At 30.5% G+C, this 21,931-nt stretch overlaps 2 protein-coding genes across 3 annotated transcripts; one reads left to right on the top strand and one right to left on the bottom strand.

Annotated features, from left to right (window-relative positions):
• The first annotated feature begins 5,332 nt into the window (after nucleotides 1-5,332).
• On the top strand, nucleotides 5,333-14,579 carry LOC101502288 (kinesin-like protein KIN-14E). Of its 2 annotated transcripts, none has more exons than XM_027336306.2 (24): nucleotides 5,333-5,503; nucleotides 6,125-6,332; nucleotides 6,559-6,631; nucleotides 6,740-6,871; nucleotides 6,942-7,180; nucleotides 7,270-7,597; nucleotides 8,052-8,151; nucleotides 8,240-8,418; nucleotides 9,033-9,148; nucleotides 9,276-9,378; nucleotides 9,552-9,704; nucleotides 9,813-9,959; nucleotides 10,049-10,252; nucleotides 10,371-10,535; nucleotides 10,617-10,664; nucleotides 10,784-10,924; nucleotides 11,004-11,198; nucleotides 11,452-11,578; nucleotides 11,676-11,878; nucleotides 11,990-12,172; nucleotides 12,325-12,420; nucleotides 12,733-12,930; nucleotides 13,351-13,622; nucleotides 14,195-14,579. In XM_027336306.2, exons 2-24 carry the CDS (start codon nucleotides 6,187-6,189, stop codon nucleotides 14,391-14,393), a joined length of 3,747 nt encoding a protein of 1,248 aa, XP_027192107.1. In that variant the 5' UTR covers nucleotides 5,333-5,503; nucleotides 6,125-6,186; the 3' UTR covers nucleotides 14,394-14,579. The 2 variants fall into 2 exon arrangements, with proteins under 2 accessions (XP_027192107.1, XP_004509479.1); XM_004509422.4 differs by having other exon boundaries at nucleotides 8,237-8,418.
• Nucleotides 14,580-14,944: 365 nt separating this feature from the next.
• LOC101501743 (subtilisin-like serine-protease S) lies at nucleotides 14,945-20,661 on the bottom strand. The gene is made up of 11 exons (XM_004509420.4): nucleotides 20,241-20,661; nucleotides 20,043-20,137; nucleotides 19,856-19,953; nucleotides 19,336-19,494; nucleotides 18,571-18,682; nucleotides 17,765-18,293; nucleotides 17,227-17,321; nucleotides 16,890-17,132; nucleotides 16,290-16,404; nucleotides 16,003-16,186; nucleotides 14,945-15,747 (listed from the first exon to the last, which is right to left on the bottom strand). The coding sequence occupies exons 1-11, from the start codon at nucleotides 20,331-20,333 to the stop codon at nucleotides 15,182-15,184; spliced, it is 2,289 nt and encodes a 762-aa protein (XP_004509477.1). The 5' UTR covers nucleotides 20,334-20,661; the 3' UTR covers nucleotides 14,945-15,181.
• Between the last annotated feature and the right edge of the window lie 1,270 nt (nucleotides 20,662-21,931).

The following is a 21,931-nucleotide window of genomic DNA, read 5'->3' as shown; positions in this document are numbered from 1 at the left end:
TGGACAAACAACTTTTTAATGGAAAATCGCAATCATTTTAACTGGAACAAGTTTCGTTAACCATTACAAAAATTCTCAAAGTTGTTACCAAACTGCCTTTGGCAACAACTATCGATCATTTCATTTCAATTTTCAATCAAGTTTGGCCTTTTTAATTAATTTTGGTCCACCCAATTGAAGAGTCAAGACTTATTAATATTTATCCTCAACTTTCTCATGCTACTCTTAATTGTCAATAGAGACCCTTCTAGCTAGTAGTACTCCTCTAGTTGTTGGTGTAGAGTAACTTCAAAGTTTGGCTTTCATAAACTATTTTTGTAATATGCATTTTTTTACACATACAAACAAGGAAGTAATTATTGCTCAATGTAGTTAAATGGGTATGAAATGAAATACTCCCTCACGTGGTTTGTAATTGACCTATCACATTATTATATTTATATTTCTAAAATTATGATAGTGGAAGAAATTGAGAGGATGAATAACGAAGAGCATCATAACTCAAAAAAAAAAAAAAATTGCTCTTAAATCAATGATTTTGGATAAAGAGGCATTTAGATACGTACTTATAGATATATGCTCTCAAATCAATGAAGTTTGCTTAATTAATATAGAAACGTTTTTAGCATTAGCAGCAATTTCTTTTGGCCGTTAAAATAAAAATGTATTATAATTGTGTTATTGTGAAAAAATTCATGCATTAATCTAATAGAGCATAACATGATTTTTATCCGATATGTTGTGGGGTTAAGTTCACACCAATCTCTTTGAGGTGAAATAACCCATCTTTCTTTTCAAGTATTCAAAAATATGTGTTTTTTTAACCAAATTTATTAGACTTAATGAATTTTAATTAATGAGCATAAAGAGTATTCAAATTCAATCCTAACTAAAAAAGCTTTAATTAATTAGAATTTATTTATTTACTGAAATCTAAATGACTATTTCTCTTAAAAATTAGAGGTTATGATGTTTATAAATTTTGCAAATTAGGACTTTTAAATTTTAGTTTCCAAACAAAAAATTACCTACATTATAAAACATGGGTTCTTATGTCCCTAAAGACATGAAATTTTTGTGGAGACTATTAATAAAAAAAATTTATATAAAAATAAATTTAAAAGTAATATATTAATAAAGATTGAGTTAATTTAGCAAATAGATTATATTTCCACAACATAATAAACCTAAATACAAATTTTTAATAAAAGAAATATCTATATTTAATATAGTACATGTCTCTGTTAGATTTCATTAGTATGGAGAAAGCTTTTAGAAATAACCTACCATTACAATCACAATCACAATGAGAATGACAATTGTTGTTGGTAAAAATAAGACAGCATAGAGTACAAAATAGAGTGTATGATTTTGGGATTTTTAAGTTTTAAGATCAGTTTTTATTTTTTAATAATATAAAATCCGTTTTCAACTAAGACCTACATACATGCAAGTTGCAGTGTCAAAATCAAAAAATGGGGCCTCACCTTTAGGAAGGAGCATGTTGTTGGTGCTGCCCGGTTAGTGCTGGCAACTACAATACCCTTTAGATGACAAGTCACCTCTCACTCTGAACCAATCTTTTAGAGGGACAAAAGGAGCACAAAACTTGTGGGTCCATTCTTAACTAAATCAATTTATGTACACATTATTTCTGACTTTTACATTTGGCAGCCATATATATTTTTCTTTTGTTTTTTCATATATACTCAACTTGGACAATATGTTTTTTTTATTTGATATAAATTCCAAAAAATTAAATGCATTTAATTTTTTTACCATCATCATTTAGACATGTCATTACATCAAAAAGCATCAATCAAGGTAAAACAAGCAAACAAGGAGTATTATTTTTATTTTGAGGATTATGTTAATTTGATTCATAAGAGAAATTTATATTACAAATAAGAATGAAATAGTTGAAGTCTATGACTTAGTTTATGTCATATTAGAATGTGGCCAGACTTTTTAAAATAGATTAACTCAATACTTTTTGAAAATTTAGTTAGTTAATAAAATCATACTATACACCATTGAATAAGTTTCTTAAATCTATGAGATCGACCTATTTAAGTAAATATAAATAAATTATTATTATTATTATTATTATTATTATTATTATTATTATTATTATTATTATCGTATTAAATTGTGTGTTTTTGTGTTAAATCATTAATTTTATAATCTTTTATGTATTTTAAACCGATTAGTCTACATTAATTTTTGACATATTTAAAGTATTATTATAAATTAGATGTCATATAAGATCGAATTCTCTAAAATGACGTGTTAGATATCAAAATATAACTTAATATCATTGACCTATAAACTTGTTAGTTTATCTAATGATAGGTTGAATTAGTTTATTTTAATAAGTTAATATGAAATAGGTGTTTAAATAAGCTAGCATGTCATATTAGGGTTTCAAAAACTCTAGAGTAAAAATAAATATACTACCATCTAAATTATTATTTACAAATTACTACCATCTAAACTATTATGAAATGAAAAAATATACTACCATCTCAATCTAATCAATTTTCACCCTTATTTACAAACTACTATCATCTAAATTATTATTTTGGTCAGCAAAATTTAGGGATAGGTTTGGTAAAAAAATTATAAGGATATGATCCTTTAATAATTTCTAAATTGATGAAATAATAAGTTAATTATAGAAATAGAAGATAGTCAATCATTTAGTTCTTCAATTCAATCAATTCTAATAAATGTGGATAAATTTTTTTTTTAACAAGAGCTTTAAATAAATTTCTGAAAAACATATATGAATTGAGTATGTCTTAAATAACACATAAACTTTTCTAATTCGAGGACACATGGATGAAATTGATTGTCATTTTATAAATTTAATGACAAAATTGTCTAACTAGGAAAAAAATATGAAATCACAACCAAATACAAAATATTCAAATCCCACGAGCAAGCATAACCATGATCTACACATTAATGACCCTCAAGCCAAACAAATTTGTGTTAAGAATACAACAAGTGGAATAATCAGAAAGCTCAATGTAACAAACAGTTTAAAATTGTGAAACCCAACCCTATGAAGAAAAATGTGCAACAAAAACTACCTGTGAAAAATGACTACTAGCACCACTGCTAATGATTTTATTGCATCTAAGAAAAAAGAGGAGTAAGAAAGTGGAAAAATGGTTGGTGCTCGTATGATTTTCAAAGTTCAATTTGAAAATAAAACATACTCAGGTAAAATAGCCATTAAGATTGGTTCGCAGTGGTTCTAAGTTTGTTGTTTTTTATTTTCAATGTTAATTTTGAAAATAAAACATATTCGGGTGAAATGAGATTAAATTGATTTTTCACTTATTTTGAAAATAATTTTTTTTTAAAACTCAAAATCAAAAAAATAAGTGTTATAATTCTTATTTTGACTTTAACTCTAACATTTTACTACTAGTGGCTCTCAATCACCACTTCAACTATCGTCGACCACCACTTCAACTATCGTCAACCACCACTTCGACCACTTCTTTTGCCACCACCCCGACCATTGTCATTGCCACTCTAACCATCACAACCACCACTTTAATCACCACCAACCACCATTTTGACCATTGTCGACCACTAATGCAGCCACGTTGACCACCTTTACCCATTAGTTTAGCCACCACTTTAACCATCGTCGTCCACCACTAACCACCACATTGATCATTGTCGACCACCACTACAACCACTACTTCAACAACTCTCATATCACCACTTTGACCATTATCGATTACCATCTTGACCATTATCGACTGCCACTTTGACCTCCGTCTACCACCACTACAATCATCTGTCTATTGCCGTGTTTGGCAACCACCTCTTTCAACCATTATTATTAAAATTATTAGTAAATTATAAATCTCTAACATCTAAATCCTTTTATATTAAAAAATTAAAAGTTAATTTTAAACTAAAATTTGAAACTCAGATCTAAAATTCAATACTAAAAACAGAAATTGATTTTGATTTTAAAAAAATTTAAAATATAAAATAAATAACCACACCAAATAGAACCTTAGATACTATGCACGAGGTTGTATGCGTCCATTTGTACCAAAAAAAAAAATCTATTTTACTAATGCATAAAATAATTTGACAAAATATACAAAATGAAATAGGAGCTAAAGTAGCAATATTGTGAAGTTTGGGGAATGAATGTGCATTTTTACTTATTTTTAAAATTATATATTATTGTGGTTCTTTTATACACCTTTGTTTTGTTTTATTGTCTCTAGAATATTAGTCTTTAATTTTTTGTTCCTAACACCGTAGAAATTTGAACAAGATACTTCAATAAATTAAATTTAAAATCAACAATCTACCAAGTTACAATGGTGATAACTTTCATATGATTCAAAAGAGGTTAAAGAAATTTAAAAACTCAACAAATTGAATAGGTACAATTTAAAATAACTGTCGTAAAATACTTTATAGATTGAATTTAAAATCAACAAACTCCTTAGGTGCAATTGCAATATTTAAAGTTTGGAATTTTTAATTGAATAATCAATATTAATATTGGACTAGTTTGGTGATTAAGAATCAACATCATTTTTAAACTTCTCTAAGCTCATGTGAGTCATACGACAAATATCACCATCATACCTAAACAATTTGTTGATTTTAAATTTAATTTATTAAATTATCTTGTTTAAATTTCTACATTATTATATAGAAAAGCCAACAAAATTTAAGTCTAATATTTTAGTAAATATTTATTCTCAAAGTTTTAATAAACATAAATATCACAATAAATCAAAGGCAAAGGTGTATAAATAATCACAATAGTATATAATTTATAAATAAATAAATAAAAGTAAAATGCACATAAGATTATCTATGATGTTAAGATAATCCGAAAGTAAAAAAGGCAATGAGATTTTTGTTATGCAGCAGAAGAAGTTGAAAATGCATAACATCATATAATTTATTAAAAAAAAAAATCCATGTAAGATATTGCTATTTTGACCCCTATATCATATATTTTAAAGAATGAGTTGCCAGTTTTATTTAGACAATGAGTCCACATAAACATTAAAATAAATTGACTTTTATAAAATGAGATAAAATTAAAGGATAAAATTATTATTTTCAAATTAAGAAAAAAAAATTATAAGATTTTGAAACTCAAGAGACAAAAGTGCATTATAGAAAGAAAATAAAAAAATGAAAAAAATAATTTTTTAATGTAAAAAGAATGTAATTTTGGATAAATTGTAAATTAGTGAATTTTTGAAACTAAAGGTTTTGTTTGGGTTGTGGCATTTATAATGCACATGTGAGTTTCTGTATTTCTCTCTCTCTCTCTCTCTCTCTCTCTCTCTCTCACTTCTCAATCAACTCTGTAGTATTCAGCTTCTTCCTTTCTCGTTTCTATCATTCTAAACAAAATTGGACTATCATCACTCTTTCAGATCTCTCTCTCTCTCTCTCTCTCTCTCTCTCTCTCTCACCTCTTCCATTGCGCTTTTCAAAGGTTTTATTTTTATTTTTATTTTCAATTTTTTCATTTCTTTGCTCTTTCTTTCTGTCACCATTTTCTGGTCAATGCTTAAGTGGCTCTCTCACTAATTATACAACTCAATGTTTCTGACTTTTTTGCGATCTTGTGGTGCCTTGTTTGATGTTTGAACCATTTTGCATTCTGGGTTTGTGTTTGTTTTTCCTTTCATACTTTTTTCTTTCTTATTTGATAAATTTTACTAATTGGTTTTATTTTTCCTTCTATGCATTTCTATCCTTGTTTTTTTTTATGATAAAATTTGTTATGTTCCTGCACTTCATGTATTTGATTCATGTCTCCTGAGAGGGTTTATGTTTGAAAAGGATTTTTCGGTTTACAATTCAATTACACTAATTATGTCTAGTCCTCATGTTGAGTTTGGTTCTTACCTATGAAACACATACATCAAACACGACACTAACACATAGATGCTGATTAAAATTTAAGAAAATGGAAGTGATTGAATGTAATTCCATATGCCAGCATCATGTCGGTGTGGTGTCTGGCGTGGCTTTTACATAAGAGCATAGCATAAATGGGTTGCTTTTTAGTTTCTTAATTGTGTTTTTTGGTGTTTGGATTTTTGTTATGCAGCAGAAGAAGTTGAAGGATAAAACATAGCAAAATGTATGATGTTAAGATAGTCCGAAAGTAAAATGATCATTGATATGCCATCATCCATGGCTCAAAATTCTAGGACAGGCAGATCATCTTTTAGCTCTAGCAATGGCAATGAGAACAACTATGCTGCTATTAACAATGTTGATGACTATGATAGTGATAGCTCAAATTTGGCACCATCGTGAGTATCATATCATTCTTTGAGTTAGAGATGTATTGGAAATTTTATTTTGAAAATGGTCAGACGTTTTAGTGTTTGAACTTTGAAAATATTTATTTGTTAAAATCTAGTATTAGTATGTGTATTTTTTAACATTAGAAATTTAGAATCTTATTGCATTTCCTCTCTTGCAAATTGTAAATTATGTTTGATTTAACGAATAACATACTATGGTTTGTTTTTGCAGCACACCATCAACTCTGTCAATGGCTGTTCCCGCAGAATTGGCTGGAGCTATACCCTTAATCGACAGATTTCAGGTGAGAAAGTTTATATATAAACTATGATATCTTTGAATAATATTTTTCATTGTCAGTTATGTGCATTTGCAGTTGATATCATCAAGTTTCTGTTAATATTTGTCATAGGTGGATGGATTTTTGAAACTGATGCATAAACAAATTCAATCTGCTGGGAAACGCGGATTTTTTTCTAAACGATCTTCAGATCCCCAAGCTCGTGAAAAATTTACATTCGAGGACATGCTGTCTTTTCAAAAGGTAATCATTATCAAATCATGTACTAAATTTCTTTTTAACCGATGAAGAGCTAACAAGCTGATCCCTTTAGGATCCAATACCATCATCATTGCTTAAGATCAATGGCGATTTAGTAAGTCGGGCGACAAAATTATTCCAGATAATTTTGAAGTATACTGGAGTTGATTCAACTGATTGTGCAAATCCCTTAAGCTTAGACGAACGAGTTGAGCTCGTTGGGAAACTATACAAGCAAAGTTTGAAACGTGCAGAACTCCGAGACGAGCTTTTTGTTCAGATATCAAAACAAACAAGAAATAACCCTGAGAGGTATGTAACTTTCAGATTTAGTATTGAGTGTCACGTTTCATCTTTTCTTGGTCTTTAGTGACTAATGTCCGTCTTTTCGTAAAAAATAGGCAATATTTGATCAAAGCATGGGAGCTTATGTATATATGTGCATCCTCCATGGCTCCTAGTAAAGACATTGCGGTTTATGTATCAGATTATGTTCATAACATAGCTCATGGTGTGGCTACTGATTCTGAGATCCAAGCCCTTGCGTTAGATACGTTGAACGCTTTGAAGCGTTCGGTCAAGGTCGGTCCTAGACATATAATACCTGGGCGAGAGGAGATTGAAGCTTTGTTGACTGGGAGAAAGCTCACAAATATAGTGTTCTTCTTAGATGAAACATTTGAAGAAATTACTTATGACATGTCGACTACAGTTGCTGATGCTGTTGAGGTTGTTTGATGAAACTGTTATATGCTTCTATTTGGAATTGCATGCATTTCTTACTAATGTAAATATAGTGAAAATATTATGGAGATTGAAAATTGAAGTTAGTGAATATGAAATAGATAGGAAAAGGACACTATGAATGACTTCAATGAAAATGATTAGGAGAGGTAAAATAAGTCTATTGACAAAATCTATTCAATCTAATGAAGTTAATCCGTATGCATCCAGTTTCATAGTTCATAGCTTTTTGGAGTAAGGTTTTATTCCCTTTTAATCTACAAATTGAATAAGATTCAAGGCCTGAACTAGCATAAGGGTATTAGTTATCATCATCATCATTTCTTTCTTTTATTAGACTTTCATAGTTACCATAGACTAGATACTAAAATTCACTATACACGAGAAATTATTTTCTCCTGTGTATCCTTTTATTGCTTACACAACATGTTTAATCCAGGAACTTGCAGGGCTCATTAAACTGTCAGCATACACTAGCTTTAGTTTGTTTGAATGTCGTAAAGTTGTTACGAGTTCCAAATCATCTGATCCTGGGAACGGTATACCTTTTTTTTCTCTCCTAGATTGTTATGCTAGATCCTAGCTTAATTTATTAGTCTAATAGTTTTTATTGTTGTTGCTCAGAAGAGTATATTTGGTTAGATGATAACAAATATATAGGGGATCTTCTGGCGGAATTTAAAGCAGCAAAAGATCGAAGTAAAGGAGAAATCTTGCACTGTAAACTTATATTCAAGAAAAAGTTGTTTCGTGAGTCCGATGATGCTGTGACAGATCCAATGTTTTTGCAGTTGTCCTATGTACAAGTACGTCTTTTCATTATATGAAAACTAACAAATGATTGAAAACATGTATAGTTCATATATTTATTGATGTTGAATGTGTTGTTATAGTTGCAATGTGCTATATACATGTGTGCCTAGAGTTGTAAAAATGAAATCTATGACCTAATGAACCCGAAAATCCAAGCCAAACCAACCATTGGTTTGGTTTTTTCCATATTTGGGTTCAAATTGAACCAAACCAAACTAACCAGACCTCTATTAGTTCAGGTATCAGTTTCACATCATTCAAAACCTATCATCGTCCAAACCAAACCATTATATTTTATTATTATTTCTTTTATTTCACACTATGATGTATTTTATTAGTAGTTTATCTTATACATATATGATGTATTTATGTATGTTTAATCATTATATACATTTTTTCATTGTAACTTATGTACTTGCTTAAATAGTTTAACAAATCTACAGTGTTTGAAAAAAGTTAATTGTTTTAGATTTTAGAAAATAATAAGTTTTTTAAATTTTAAAAATGTCAACCCGATTGAACCAAATCAAACCAACATGTTCTTCATCGATTTTAGCTGCAATTACTTTCGAGTTATAGACTTTGTATGCTGGATGTGTTGTTACAGTTGCAGCATGATTATATTTTGGGTAATTATCCTGTTGGAAAGGACGATGCCTCTCAGCTTTCTGCATTACAAATCTTGGCTGAGATTGGACCTGTTAGCACACCTGAATCGTGCACGTAAGCAATTTTCAATATTCATTTTTGCAAGTAAATATCTTATAACAATGTTTAGTGCCATTAAAATTTTGTCCTCATTCTATTTCTTATACCCTTATGACTTAAATTGATATTTTGTGATTCTTAGTAACTGGAATTCATTTCTGGAGCGATTCCTTCCTCGACAAATTTCAATGACACGAGCAAAACGAGAATGGGAGTGTGATATTCTTTCTCGATATCATTCATTGGTATGGGAAAGCCATCTATTTATTTGTCTTTCGCCTTCGATTAATAACTGAGAAAAGACCGAGCTTCTATTTTTTTAGCAAAATGTTTATTGGAATGTTGTGTGTCATCTACACACGGAGTTTCTTTCCTTCTATTCTTTGATTTGATACAAGGTTTTCATCCCTTCTCATAGGTGCATCTGACAAAAGACGATGCAAGACAACAATTTCTGCGTATATTGAGAGCACTTCCTTACGGGAATTCCGTTTTCTTCAATGTTCGCAAGATTGATGATCCGATTGGAATCTTGCCTGGAAGAATAATAATAGGAATCAATAAACGAGGGGTATGGTTCAACAGAAAAATAAACTGGTCAAGTTATTATCATTTTTTAATATTAAAAAAATGAATTACGCTTTTAATTGTGTGCTTTTTCTTAATCAATTGTCTATAGATTCATTTTTTTCGTCCAGTTCCTAAGGAATATTTGCACTCAGCCGAGTTGAGAGACATAATGCAATTTGGAAGCAGCAACACTGCCGTCTTTTTCAAAATGCGAGTAGCCGGCGTTCTTCACATATTCCAGTTTGAAACCAAGCAGGTATAGCACCTTTGTTAACTGCACAAGCTCTTTAGTCTTAATCGTTTTAAAATAATTTTATCTCACTGGCATTGCGTCGCTTTGTTTAGGGGGAAGAAATTTGTGTAGCTCTTCAGACACATATAAATGATGTAATGCTTCGCCGCTATTCGAAAGCACGGTCTTCTAGTGGCGGTAGTTCTTTGAATGGAGATATTTCTAATAACTCAAAGCCTCCTAATGTAGAATCATATGAGAAGCTCATTCAAGATTTATCCAAACTTGTTGAAGAATCTCAAAGAAATGCTGATCAAGTAAGTCGAAGCTTCCAATGTATAATATAGAATGTTATGCACAACTTGCGCATCAAACACCAAATTGAAGTGCATGTGTTTCAGTCGAGTATTTATAATTTTAAATTTTCTTGAATAGTTGCATAAAGAATTGCTTGAGAAGCAAGAACAAGAAGAAAAGATGCAAGAACAAATAGAGGGCTTGAAGGAATCCTTAAAAGCTAATAACCAAAATCTCGAGGCAGTTACAAGTGACTGTGAAAGGCTTAGATTATTATGCAGTAAAAAAGATCAGGCGCTACAGGTAAAGGTCTTCACTTCATGAAATAAGTCTTATTTTATATTTCGGTTACTGACATGTCTTAATAATCACGCAATCTACCAGGTTATAGAGAACAATTCCAAAAAGGATCTTGTTGAAACAAATAGCCAAGTAAGATATACTCTATAAAACTATTATTCATGCATACAATATCAAATTTTTATTATATTAATATTGTTAGTTTTATTTTTTATGTATAAATAAACTGTGGACTTTGGTGGTATCAATAGGTGCTACAAAAGCTTAAATATGAGCTAAAAAATTGTAAAGATGAGCTTCATTCAGCTGAAGAAACTATCAAAACCTTGGCGAGTGAAAAAATGATTTTGGAACAGAAGTTATCTGTGCTTGAGAAGAGGAATGCTGAAGGGGTAACATAGATGATAAAAAAACCATTATTCAAAATTATAAAACCATACGATTAAGATAATGATGGTTGTTGTAATGCAGAGTAGCTCTCTTCAACGGAAACTTGAACAAGAGCGCAAAGCTGTGAAGTCTGAAGTGTATGACCTTGAAAGAAAGCTAGAAGGGTATAGACAAGAATTAACGGCTGCTAAGTCTATTATTTCAGTCAAGGACTCTGAGTTGGCTGCATTGCAAAATAATTTAAAGGAACTGGATGAATTGCGTGAAATAAAAGAGGTTTATAATCTTATTTCACTTTTATAATAATTGCATAATGTTGTAAATAGCATTATTTTCACATTATCATTTCTTAGGATTTATGTACACAATAGTCTGTATATTAGATCCTGTAATTTGTTACTTATCAAGTCATTAATATTTAGATTATTCACTGCTATAATAACAAGCTGGTGTCAATGTTTTATTTATTTTCACTTTGTTTTGACGGTTCGAAAAAAAATATCAGCTTTTTGTTTGTTTGTCTGGTTAGGACATTGATAGAAAGAATGAACAGACAGCTGCTATATTGAAGATGCAAGGGGCTCAATTAGCCGAAATGGAAGCTCTTTATAAAGAAGAACAAGTTTTACGAAAGCGTTATTTTAATGTAATAGAAGGTAAGTAACAGAAACTATTTATATCTGGAATTAAGTCCATGTGAATGTGTTGATGTCATACATGGCTGACATTTTTGGAACTTGGTTTTATTTTTAGACATGAAAGGCAAGATCAGAGTTTATTGTCGGCTAAGACCTGTTAGTGAAAAAGAGGTTTCTGAGAAAGAAGGAGAAGCTGTAATTGCAGTAGATGAGTTTACTGTCGAGTTTTTATGGAAAGAAGATAAGCCAAAGCAGTTCATGTATGATCGTGTTTTTCGGGGTGATGCAACTCAAGAAACCGTGTTTGAGGATACAAGGGCAAGTCTTACAATAACAACTTATAGATCATAATTAGGTTTTGTTTATCAGAAGATATATTATAACCTTTCCTTAAACTTATCATTAATTCCTTCATGATTTGTAATGCAGTATTTGGTGCAATCTGCTGTAGATGGTTATAATGTTTGCATATTTGCTTATGGCCAAACTGGCTCTGGAAAGACGTTTACAATCTATGGATCAGAAGACAACCCCGGGCTTACACCTCGTGCAATTGCTGAACTTTTTAGAATTTTAAGGAGGGACAGTAACAAGTATTCCTTTTCCTTGAAGGTAAATATTTCTAAAATGGAGATGAATAAAATTCCATTTCTCTTTTTCAATAGGTAAATGATTAAATAATAAAATTAAAATGCAATCTCGGTGAAGAAATATATACACATTTCTCTGCTTGTTGTCCCATGATTGTCTTGTTAACAATGCAGGCATACATGGTGGAGTTATATCAAGACAACCTTATTGATCTTCTATTGCCTAAGAATGCAAAGCATTCAAAATTGGATATCAAGAAGGATTCGACGGTAATGATCCCTATGTTGTCATTGTGATTTTTCACTCGTAATCATTTTGTTACTTAAATGAAAAACATTTATTTACAATTATATGCTTAATTTGGATTAGTTGCTTAACATTTTTTGCACGTTACATAGCCATCTTTTCTAGCAATTGTTGAAGTAGGCTGCTTTATCAAGCATGTAGAGATATTTCAAAATAAGTTTTGAAAGTACTAGAACCTTTATGAAGTGTTCAAAAAATTATGTGCTGAAATAAAAATTATACCACATGTTGCACTCTTAGTCATAACAGTTTCATTTGTAATTCTGTGATGTTAGGGAATGGTTGTTGTGGAAAATGTGACAGTGATGTCAATTTCTACAATCGAAGAATTGAATAACATAATACAAAAGGGATCTGAACGACGGCATATATCGGGGACACAAATGAATGAAGAAAGTTCAAGATCTCATCTCATTCTTTCAATAGTAATTGAAAGCACCAATCTTCAAAGTCAGTCAGTTGCAAGGGGAAAGGTATTCTTTACAACTTTTTTCCGTGTCAACAATGGTATATCAATTTTTAGGACTTTTTTTTATTTAGGCTTAATTATTTATTTAGTCCCTGTAAATATATAGAACTTTGATTTTAGTCCCGGTAATTCTCTCTTACCCCTGCAATATCAAAAACCATCATTTTTAGTCCATGATGTTATTATTTTGTTTAAAAAAGACGACGTTGCAAATTTTTGGCGACGTGGAACGGTGTGACATGTCATACTTATGCTGTCGTGTTAATGTTTAGGCTGAATAAATGGTCAAATAAAGCCAAAATTAGGGTAAATTCCAAATATCATATTTTTCGGTGTAAAATATTTCTTCATTGTTAAGTAATAATGTGAAACATTGATTGTTTGTTGAGAATGTTGACTTATTTTATGTTGATTTACCTTGCAGTTGAGTTTTGTTGATCTTGCTGGTTCAGAAAGAGTCAAAAAGTCAGGTGCTAAGGGTAGTCAGCTGAAGGAAGCACAGAGTATAAACAAATCATTATCAGCACTTGGAGATGTTATTAGTGCTTTGTCTACTGGTGGTCAATACACACCTTACAGGAATCACAAGTTAACTATGTTGATGAGTGATTCACTTGGTGGTAATGCCAAAACTCTCATGTTTGTCAATGTTTCTCCAATTGAATCAAGCTTGGATGAGACTCATAACTCTCTCATGTATGTTATTTCTTATCTTTATTTTCTTTTATTTTTTATTATTATTATTATTATTATTATTATTATTATTATTATTATTATTATTATTGAACTTGAAAAAGGTTTGCATTTGTTTAATATGAGAAAATGTTCTGTTTTCATTTCTTGTTAGCGTCTATTTGTAGTTAAAAGTGAAAACATGAAAACGAAAATTGTTTTCTGATAAGAAACACACACTTAGGGCCGTTTACTTTGAAAATAATTTTTGTTTTCATTTCCTACAATGTGTGTTTATTTTACTTTGATGAGAGGTTCTTGAAGTAAATCAATGTCATGAGAATAAGATCTAATGCTAGTTAATGAAGATGTATTTCCAAAAATAATACAAACAGTTTTTGACATTTTCACTGTTTTTAGAATTGTAGGCAATTGTTCACTTTAAAAGTCTATTACCTCTTTAATAACCAGTAAAATTAACACAAATTTTAAAAAATGAAAACAGGAAACGTTTTCACAAACTAAACCACCTCTAAGCGTTTGATATAGCTAATAATCTCTTATGTTCTAACAACATTCAATTATGCTTTATTTAGGTATGCATCGCGAGTGAGATCAATTGTGAATGACCCTAGCAAAAATGTTTGTTCAAAGGAAATAGCGCGATTAAAGAAGTTGGTTGCATATTGGAAACAACAAGCTGGTAGAGGACTGGATGAAGATTTAGAAGAAATTCAAGACACACCGACTAAAGATAGGCCTGATAGTCATGGTAGCAACTCTAGCTCTAGGTGAATAGGACGAGCATTCAAATAGCCACCAGTGCAATGGATTGATCATGTGCACAATTTTCTTTTATAAATGAACTATCATCAATTTCTTTGATTAAACAGGCTGAAATTACTGTTGTATAGTTTAATTTTGTATATAGTATTAATCCTTTTTACTCTTGCGGATTTAAATGTATACGTTATTATTCTATCTAAATGTTTCATATCTTCAAAATAAATAAGTATATATAAAGATTAAATACAATGAAATGCATACCATTTCTCTGTAGGTGCCCGTGATTGAATCTAGGATGAATAAATATGAATGTTAGGGTTAAATTTAAGCAAAATAAATGTTACCTCATTGATTTGTTAATGAAAGGAGCATTGTGTTTTTCAGCCAAAGTATCTAAATCTGTGTTACAATTCACGATCGTTGATTTATGATTTATTTTAATCTATATAATTTTTTTTTTTTGCTTTAGTTTTCTAATGTCTGTCTTCTTAGTACTCTATTCTTCATCTCTGGAGAGAAAGAGAGGTGGTTTAAGACCCTTTAAAACTGACAAATTACAATGAATTTCAAAGTAACTTCATTTCATGATCTAAATAAATATATATCATAATTTCTTTGGAATCTATTTTAGCTTATTGTTTGTTGTCCTCCAAGCATATAACTAAACACAATTTTGGCACTGATAATCTAATTTGCATCGAAGTTTTTCAGTATGCAGCATAGTTTGTGACTGTTCTAGTAACTATACGATGCTCAAAAAGCTCTAAATCTAAAATATTGATATTTACAAACATTGTTTATCTAACCAACCCATGTTTTCCTGGTGCAACTTTAACAACCAAAGGACTAGTTACTTGTAACCTTTTATTTGTCCATGACAAGAATCCAAATTTGTATCCTTTTTTTGAAAAAGAAGTTGCTTTGAAATTCACAGTGAACTTGATTTTCTGTCCAATTCTTGCAAAAACTAACTGGTTCGGCGTAACAGTAACATTAACACCATGTGGAGAAGAAACTACAGCTTTATATATACTTTGTGGTTTTCCAACATTAGTCACAACCCTTGTAACTGAAAAGTGGTCTTTGAGATTAGGAACTGCAATGGATGGATAGTTTAGGTTTGATGCAGTTGTGAATGCGCTTTTGCATGTGCTGTTGTCTCTAGTAACAAGATGGATTGATCTTTGATCATAACCAAGTGAACATAGGAATGTAATGAAATCTATTGGCTCAGAATCATAGATGAGACCGGGTTCAAGAACTCTTGCAGGGTTTAAAAACCCTGATCCGTAATCGAATGCATTAGCCCTTTTTCGTTCAGGATCTATGCTGATCGGTCTGTGGTGCTTATCTAGTATTGTAGCTGCATAATAAAAAAAATTCTCAATTAGTTACGCATTCAAGGGGTTTGTAATTGAGGCTGCATTAATCGCATTTGACTGCAATTCTCTGCAATATCAAAACCGTGATTTAAAACCTTAATTGCATTAAAAGGTATATGTATTTTGCTTTTTTGTTTGTTTCATTTTGTTTATTTAGATGAATATCTAATATATAACAAGATTTATGTATATTTAGGTATGTGGAAAATGATATTAATATGAGTATATTGTAATACCAGTTGTCATGATGGCAGATTTGATAGCAGATGGAGACCATGAAGGATGAACAGCTTTAACTAAAGTTGCAATTCCAGTTACATGAGGACAAGCCATAGAAGTTCCTGAGAGAATGTTGAACATGTTTCCAGCTGCTGGAGACCATGCTGCAAGAATATTTAGTCCTGGAGCTGTCACATCAGGCTACATAGGAAAGAAGTAATAAAAAAATAATGATTAATAATATTGAAAAATAATTGTTAAGATAGATTGTGGTATTTCATTAGCATATGAATGAGAATTTCACCTTCAAAATTTCAGGGTTTAAAGCATTAGGACCTCTAGAAGAAAATGCTGCTACACGTGGTGCAGGCTGAGATCCTATTACTGTCTTTGCTCCTAATATTCTTGACCTAGGCTTACTGTTCAACAAATAACAGAATGTGAAGTTAGACTTTGGATAATACCAGTAAGAGAAATATTATTTGGAAATGAATTCGATTTTTTTTAAATGGTTAACGCAGTTCAGCCACGTGGTTAATGAATTGTTGGATTTGGTTAAAACTATATCAGGTGTCACAACTTATTAACCATCTATTGAATTTTATTAAGACAAAGTTATAAATGATTAACCAAGATTTTAAAGTATTTAAATCTACATATAGTTAAGAACACTTGAAATTGTGGTTGATAATGTTCAAATTTGTAGTTAATTAAGTTTAATTGATGGTTAATCATTTATCCAATCTTAATATACTTATTAACCACTGATTGAATTGTGTTAACCACGTGTGTGAACTGTGTTAACCATTTTAAAAAATTGGCAAATTTTGTGGTTCTGAATTGATGTTCAAATGACATTTCTGTAAGGATAAAAGCATAGTACTTTACAAAATATAAAACAAACCTTGTAGTCTTGAGATAGGATAGAATCTTTTCTCCTGTTTTCATTCCAACAATAGCTGAAGGGATCAAAAATGGAATGGCAACATCTTGATCTGTCTCATCAATAAGTACCATTCCAACTCCACCTGCATCTTTCACTACCTTACTCTTTGCCACCTTTGATTCTGTTGAACTCTCTACATGTCTACAAACCAGAATCTTGCCTGTGGTCTTTGTTTTATTCAAAGAACTCTCTAAACAATAACTACAAAACAAAAACAAAATAATATATATCTTAAAAGCCATAATTTTTCATTATTTCTTTAGTTAGTTATCACTGTTAAAGTACCTTGCTTCACCTGGATTGATAAGGAGTGAAGTATCCTGCAAATGCTTCAGAAGCAGAAATTATCCTTGAGGAGGCATTCATTTCAAAGAGACTCAGACTTTCACCCTGATCCAATCATAGGAAACTAATGAGGGTCCTCATAGTGTGCAACAAATTATTACCTTAAAAAAGTTAATTTTGTTTCTAGGCTTTCAACTTATGCTAACATTCAAGTTTGGTCCCAAAAATTTAAAAGTTTTAACTTATTCGTCACCAATATTTTCAAATGCGCCACAAATGATCTTCCTGGTTTTGTTTTAGTCTATAATATAACTTTTTTACAATTTTATTCCATGTGGTGTCCTTTATTCGTTTTAGACCTTATTATACAATGACCAATTAAACAGTAAATCAAGTATCACAGGGACTAAAATAAATCAACGGGAACTAAATGCAACATGTTTCAGGATAACAAGGACGATAAAGTTACATTTTTTTTACTTAGGGACTAAATCAAATATCCTCACAAGTTAGGGACTAAAAACATAATTATAAAAGCTTTGCATTACCGCGATTTTAGCGCCATTTCCTAACATGATATCAGAAGTGAAATCTCTATCAGTTGAGCTAGCAGCAACAGTAAGCATCCAAGGTGCAAGGTTAGTAGCAGAACCAGAATGCCCTTCATTTCCAGCTGATGCAACAACAAGCACTCCGCGATTTGCCGCATGAAATGACCCTATAGATATTGCATCATTGAAATAATCTCCTTGTGGTGATTGAGCACCAAGAGATAGTGACAAAATGTGAACTCCATCTCTTATAGCATCATCAAATGCAGCTAACAAGTCCACATCATAGCAACCTGAATCCCAACATGTTTTGTACACAGCAATTCTAGCCATAGGTGCACCTCCTCTTGCTCCTCCACTTCCTAGTCCTTTATAATTCATGTTTTCTACATATCTACCTGCAGCTATAGAAGCTGTATGGCTACCATGACCAGTGCTGTCCCTAGCTGATTTGAATGACACTTTTGCATTTGACTCTTCTTCTGCTTCATATCCTTTCATATAGTATCTTGCTCCTATCACTTTCCTATTCCACAAATAATATCAACCAAAATGAAAGAAGAAACAAATGGAAACCAGGTTTTAAATAAAGGTTGTGATCATGATCCTTAATATTTTAAAGAATTACAGTCAAATGTGGTCGATGCGGCCTCAATAAGGGTTGAGTTGCAGTTTCGGTAACATAAAACTATTATATATGACCCAAATTGCAGTTGTAGACCTTTATTTAAAACCCTGATGGAAACTAATGCCTATCGATGAAGGTAATTTGGTAACAGTTAAGTAGTTAACCACAAACTAACCTGTTGCAAGTTGAGGCATTGAATGTTTCTCCTGATTGACATTTACCCTTCCACCCTGCTGGCACTGCAGGCATGTTTGTGTCACTGAAGCTTGGAGATTCTGGCCAAATTCCTATATGAATCATGATTATTAACACAACTGATTGTGATAGGTTCAAGAGTATTAACAAAATCCAATTAATTAACCTTTTCAGCATACAGGCCTAACTATTTTTCTCAGTGTGATGTTTTCAATATTATGTTTCATACTAGTATCTTGCAGTACTACCAACAACAGAACAGCAAATGAATAAAAAAAGTTTTTAAGAATTCATTAGCAATAATTTAAATACCATAATGATGTAATTTGAATTCCAATTTTATTTTTATCAATGAATATTCAAATGTTCCCTCCTTTTAAGGTAGTCATGCCGGGTCGTATCTATGAAACACTGACACAAATACCGAACACGACACTGACACTGGTGACAATTTAAGAAAATGAAAGTGATTGAATATAACTCCATGTGTTGGTGTTGTGTCATCAGACACTAGACACGTCTTCTATTTGAAATGCATGTGTGACATAGATTTGGATGTTACTCTTAATCACACTTTCTTTAAACCTGATACTGCTAAAGCTTCAAAAATAAAGTGACAGTATTTCTGCTAGAAAAGTAATAAATGAGTGTATTTAATGTCATTATGGGACAATAACTGATAGTAGTAGGATATATCACAAAAGCTGAAACGTTTACTTAAATTGTATACAATATGCTTTCTCACCAGTATCAATGAAACCAATGATGATATTTTCTTGGTTCTTAATAGAGTAGCCAAGAGTCTCCATGGTTTGGTCATCCAAAAGTCCCATGAAATCCCATGAATGAGTTGTGTGCAGCTTTCTTTTAGAATTGGGAAAAACAGAAACCACTCCTTCCATTTCTGCTCAAATTTTTCAAGTTACAGAAGCCATTAAATTCTTTCTAAATCAAACTTTATATATAAATAGCAAAAATAACTACTAATGGTTATGAATAATTTCAAGTTTCAACATGGATGAAAAGTAGAGAAAATTTAAAAAAAAATTAAAAACAACAAAAGATAAGGGTCACTTCTGGTATTTTTAATTTTCATTTAAATTTTTGAAAATTCTTAAAACTTTCAAAACATTGTTTTCATTGTTTCCGAAAATGCATTATCTCTCTCTATCAGAGTTAAAAAAGAAAATTCATAATCAAATGTCATTCCCACCATTACATACTAAATAAATTTGAAAATTTTGTTAGAAATTAAACTAACTTACTAGAAATTAGGGAAGCTTGTTCATCAGTGAGCTTAGCTGCAAAGCCTCTGAAACCATGTCTATAGCTATAAACATGAGAAGCTTGTGCTTCTTCAATGCTATCAAAATCATTCAAAATATGCACAAAAAATGAGAAAAATCACTTTATCTTTAACAATAAAAGATTAAAAAGTTACTAACTCTTTACCTTCCACTATGAACAGAAGCAAGAATTTGATGATTTTCCTTCAAAATTTCATGAGGGTGTTCCCCACTTTTACTTCCCATGTACACAACATAAACCTGATATGCAATCAAAAATTCTACAACGCTTACTTAACAAATCCAAAAATAACCATAACAATAACAAAAAGAAGATATAAGAAGAAACTACTTTTGAATTTACCTTGGTAGAAAAGCAAAAGCTAACTTTTGCAATAAGAACACAAAGAAACAGATAAAACAAGGTATTGTTCATAGGATAACCAGAAGAAGACATTGTTAACAAAGTTTCAATCTTTTTTGGTGTTTATAAGAAAGCTAGAACAAGATTCTATAAATAAAGAAAAGGGTATAGACAAATTTGTAATTTTTCAAAACTTTGAGAATGAAAAATTTGATTTTAAGTTAAAAATGAAATCTTTATATGGAAAATATGAAGAGTGAGAATCATGGTTTAGGTGTCATGTGTTTAAGATTCAATGAGGTTGTTATTTAACAACAAAAAAAGAGATGGCTGCAATGAGAAAACATAGTGGCAGAAAAAGAGCCAAATAAATGATGATTATGAGAGAGAGTGAGAGAGAGTAGTGGTTTTGTGGAAAGCAACCATTTTTGGGGTGTCCACTAAAATGTGACAATATGGACCCTCAAATTCCGGACACTGTTGGAAGTAATGTAATTAACACTCAAGATTAGTGGAAGCAAGGTGGATAATTAGTTAACATAAAGCATGTGACCTTACTTATATTTTGATTAATTAATTTTAATAGTGAAAATGAGAATCTAATCATTTAAGTAATTGTTAGTTGGTGTTATAAAGTTTGTCAGTAGCTAAGACTTCAATTGATAATTTAGTGAGAAATTATGAAGGCCAATGGATCAATAATTGAAGATTAATAAATTATTGAAATGTTTGATTAGTGATTTTTGGATATCAAATAGCTGTTCAAATCAGAAGAGACAAATTCTGAAATTCATCATGGACAATTGATGCTGATCAACTTAAACAATTCAGAACATATAGAAGGTGATTTATCAATTTTGCTTCCCTAAATTAATTAATGTAGTAGTTTGCAGATGAAAATAGGATGGTTTACATTCTATTTTTTTTCATAGACTATATGCACCACCAAAGTAAATTATATTCGAAGTGCCTTAAATATTTAATGTTGAAACCTTTTTTATTGTAGATCAAATATAAATTCACTATGTTATGTGATTTATATTCTAATTTTATACTAGTATAGTAAATTTTTTAACAAAATTTGATCGAAATATTAACTTAAATTTCTATTTGAAAGACTTAAGTTCAAATCTAAATAAAGAAAAAAATACTGATATATTAATTAATTATTAACTTTAACCATTTAAAATATATATATTAATCACTAAAATTAACTCTTGTAACTATTGAGAAGATAGACACATAATGGATGGAGGGTAGATGCGTTGAAACTTTACCGTTACCCTTAATCATTCTGATGGAATTTCAGTGCCTAAAGTCAACATTAATATTCTTTATGTGTGATCGGTTAACTCCAACTAATAATTAAATATGATTAGTTCACTGACAAACATATCATCAATTACCATCATTATCATCGTTTTTCTGTCATTAGATTTTTTTTTCTTTCTATAAAGAGTACTTATTAGAATTAGAATGCATAAAAATCATTTTCTCTATCTCACAGATCTAAAAATAATTGAAAGATAATTAAAATAATATTTAAAGTTGTATTAAAAATTGATTGTAACATTCATTTTAATATTTATTTTTTTTTGGTTAAAGTGACACTAGCATGAAATATCTTAGTTAAGAAAAAATTAAAAAGAATTACTATAATGGTGATATTATTTCTATATACCATCAATATT

This window comes from Cicer arietinum, chromosome 7 (genome assembly GCF_000331145.2).
Source record: "Cicer arietinum cultivar CDC Frontier isolate Library 1 chromosome 7, Cicar.CDCFrontier_v2.0, whole genome shotgun sequence".
NCBI classification, from domain to species: Eukaryota; Viridiplantae; Streptophyta; class Magnoliopsida; order Fabales; family Fabaceae; genus Cicer; species Cicer arietinum.
Note: the sequence above shows the minus strand (reverse complement) of the source record. Positions and strands in the feature narration are given on the sequence as shown.